The sequence below is a fragment of the Coregonus clupeaformis genome, chromosome 20 (assembly GCF_020615455.1).
Source record: "Coregonus clupeaformis isolate EN_2021a chromosome 20, ASM2061545v1, whole genome shotgun sequence".
Lineage (NCBI taxonomy): Eukaryota > Metazoa > Chordata > Actinopteri > Salmoniformes > Salmonidae > Coregonus > Coregonus clupeaformis.
In genome coordinates this window covers 57,504,165-57,506,664 of record NC_059211.1, presented here as the reverse complement: position 1 = coordinate 57,506,664, position 2,500 = coordinate 57,504,165, and the positions used below count along the sequence as shown (strand labels likewise).

The following is a 2,500-nucleotide window of genomic DNA, read 5'->3' as shown; positions in this document are numbered from 1 at the left end:
TCTATCATCCAATTTTGTTTTGGAGAGTAAAAATACATATGGAAAAAAAAGTTTTTGGGTGTTATTATGGTGAATAAATGTATTTGCTGGTAAGAATTCCAAGTGGCTGGTAGATTTTTTGATCACAGTGGGTGGTTGACCAAAATGTTTGTCTTTAGGCCCTGTTCATAAACCATGTCGCAGGCCATTTCAAAACAACACTTATGTTAGAGAAATTAACATTCAATTCTCTGGCAACAGCTCTGGTGGACATTCCTGCAGTAAGCATGCCCATTGCACGCTCCCTCAAAACTTGAGACATCTGTGGTATTGTGTTGTGACAAAACTGCACATTTCAGAGTGGCCTTTTATTGTCCCCAGCACAAGATGCACCTGTGTAATGATCATGCTGTTTAATCAGCTTCTTGATATGCCACACCTGTCAGGTTGATTGATGGGTTATCTTGGCAAAGAAGAAATGCTCACTAACATTTACATTACAGTCATTTAGCAGACACTCTTATCCAGAGCGACTTACAGTTAGTGAGTGCATACATTATTATTATTATAATAAATTTTTTCATACTGGCCCCCCGTGGGAATCGAACCCACAACCCTGGCGTTGCAAACGCCATGCTCTACCAACTGAGCTACATCCCTTCCGGCCATTACCTCCCCTACCCTTTATTTTTTACAAATAACCAATTAAATATTCAAAAAAAGTAATTGTTTTGGGCTGTGTATTTGAAAATACTCAACAGGTTTCCACTTTCCCTTACAGATGATTCTGGTGGCCATCTTCTCCGAGACGGGCTTCTTTGACTACTGTGCTGTGAAGGTGAGTTGGTCAACTGGCTTCTTTGACCCCTGTGCTGTGAAGGTGAGTTGGTCAACTGGCTTCTTTGACCCCTGTGCTGTGAAGGTGAGTTGGTCAACTGGCTTCTTTGACCCCTGTGCTGTGAAGGTGAGTTGGTCAACTGGCTTCTTTGACCCCTGTGCTGTGAAGGTGAGTTGGTCAACTGGCTTCTTTGACCCCTGTGCTGTGAAGGTGAGTTGGTCAACTGGCTTCTTTGACCCCTGTGCTGTGAAGGTGAGTTGGTCAACTGGCTTCTTTGACCCCTGTGCTGTGAAGGCGAGTTGGTCAACGGTGACACTGTCCTGAGTGACTCTAAAGGTTGCTTCCAGTGGGTCTAACCACTGTCTGTGCCTGTGGGACACGCCAGCTGTCTACTACAGACATGTCAACAGGCTGCATCCCAAATGGCAGCTATGGGCTCTGGTCCAAAGTAGTGCGCTGTATAGGGAATAGGGTGCCATTCTCTGGTCCAAAGTAGTGCGCTGTATAGGGAATAGGGTGCCATTCTCTGGTCCAAAGTAGTGCGCTGTATTGGGAATAGGGTGCCATTCTCTGGTCCAAAGTAGTGCGCTGTATAGGGAATAGGTGCCATTCTCTGGTCTAAAGTAGTGCACTATAGGGAATAGGGTGCCATTCTCTGGTCCAAAGTAGTGCGCTGTATAGGGAATAGGGTGCCATTCTCTGGTCTAAAGTAGTGCGCTGTATAGGGAATAGGGTGCCATTCTCTGGTCTAAAGTAGTGCACTATAGGGGAATAGGGTGCCATTCTCTGGTCCAAAGTAGTGCGCTGTATAGGGAATAGGGTGCCATTCTCTGGTCTAAAGTAGTGCGCTGTATAGGAATAGGGTGCCATTCTCTGGTCTAAAGTAGTGCACTATATAGGGAATAGGGTGCCATTCTCTGGTCCAAAGTAGTGCGCTGTATAGGGAATAGGGTGCCATTCTCTGGTCTAAAGTAGTGCGCTGTATAGGGAATAGGGTGCCATTCTCTGGTCTAAAGTAGTGCACTATATAGGGAATAGGGTGCCATTCTCTGGTCCAAAGTAGTGCGCTGTATAGGGAATAGGGTGCCATTCTCTGGTCTAAAGTAGTGCACTGTATAGGGGAATAGGTGCCATTCTCTGGTCCAAAGTAGTGCGCTGTATAGGGAATAGGGTGCCATTCTCTGGTCCAAAGTAGTGCGCTGTATAGGGAATAGGGTGCCATTCTCTGGTCTAAAGTAGTGCGCTGTATAGGGAATAGGGTGCCATTCTCTGGTCCAAAGTAGTGCGCTGTATAGGGAATAGGGTGCCATTCTCTGGTCTAAAGTAGTGCGCTGTATAGGGAATAGGGTGCCATTCTCTGGTCCAAAGTAGTGCGCTGTATAGGGAATAGGGTGCCATTCTCTGGTCTAAAGTAGTGCGCTGTATAGGGAATAGGGTGCCATTCTCTGGTCCAAAGTAGTGCGCTGTATAGGGAATAGGGTGCCATTCTCTGGTCCAAAGTAGTGCACTGTATAGGGAATAGGGTGCCATTCTCTGGTCCAAAGTAGTGCGCTGTATAGGGAACAGGGTGCCATTCTCTGGTCCAAAGTAGTGCGCTGTATAGGGAATAGGGTGCCATTCTCTGGTCCAAAGTAGTGCGCTGTATAGGGAATAGGGTGCCATTCTCTGGTCCAAAGTAGTGCG

At 46.5% G+C, this 2,500-nt stretch overlaps 1 protein-coding gene across 1 annotated transcript in view; it reads left to right on the top strand.

Annotated features, from left to right (window-relative positions):
- oca2 (oculocutaneous albinism II) overlaps window positions 1-2,500 on the top strand; it is a 187,140-nt gene that overhangs the window by 96,200 nt on the left and 88,440 nt on the right. The window contains exon 12 of the mRNA XM_041838659.2: window positions 761-817. Within this exon, the coding sequence (XP_041694593.1) occupies window positions 761-817 (57 nt within the window). The remainder of the gene's footprint in view (window positions 1-760; window positions 818-2,500) is intronic.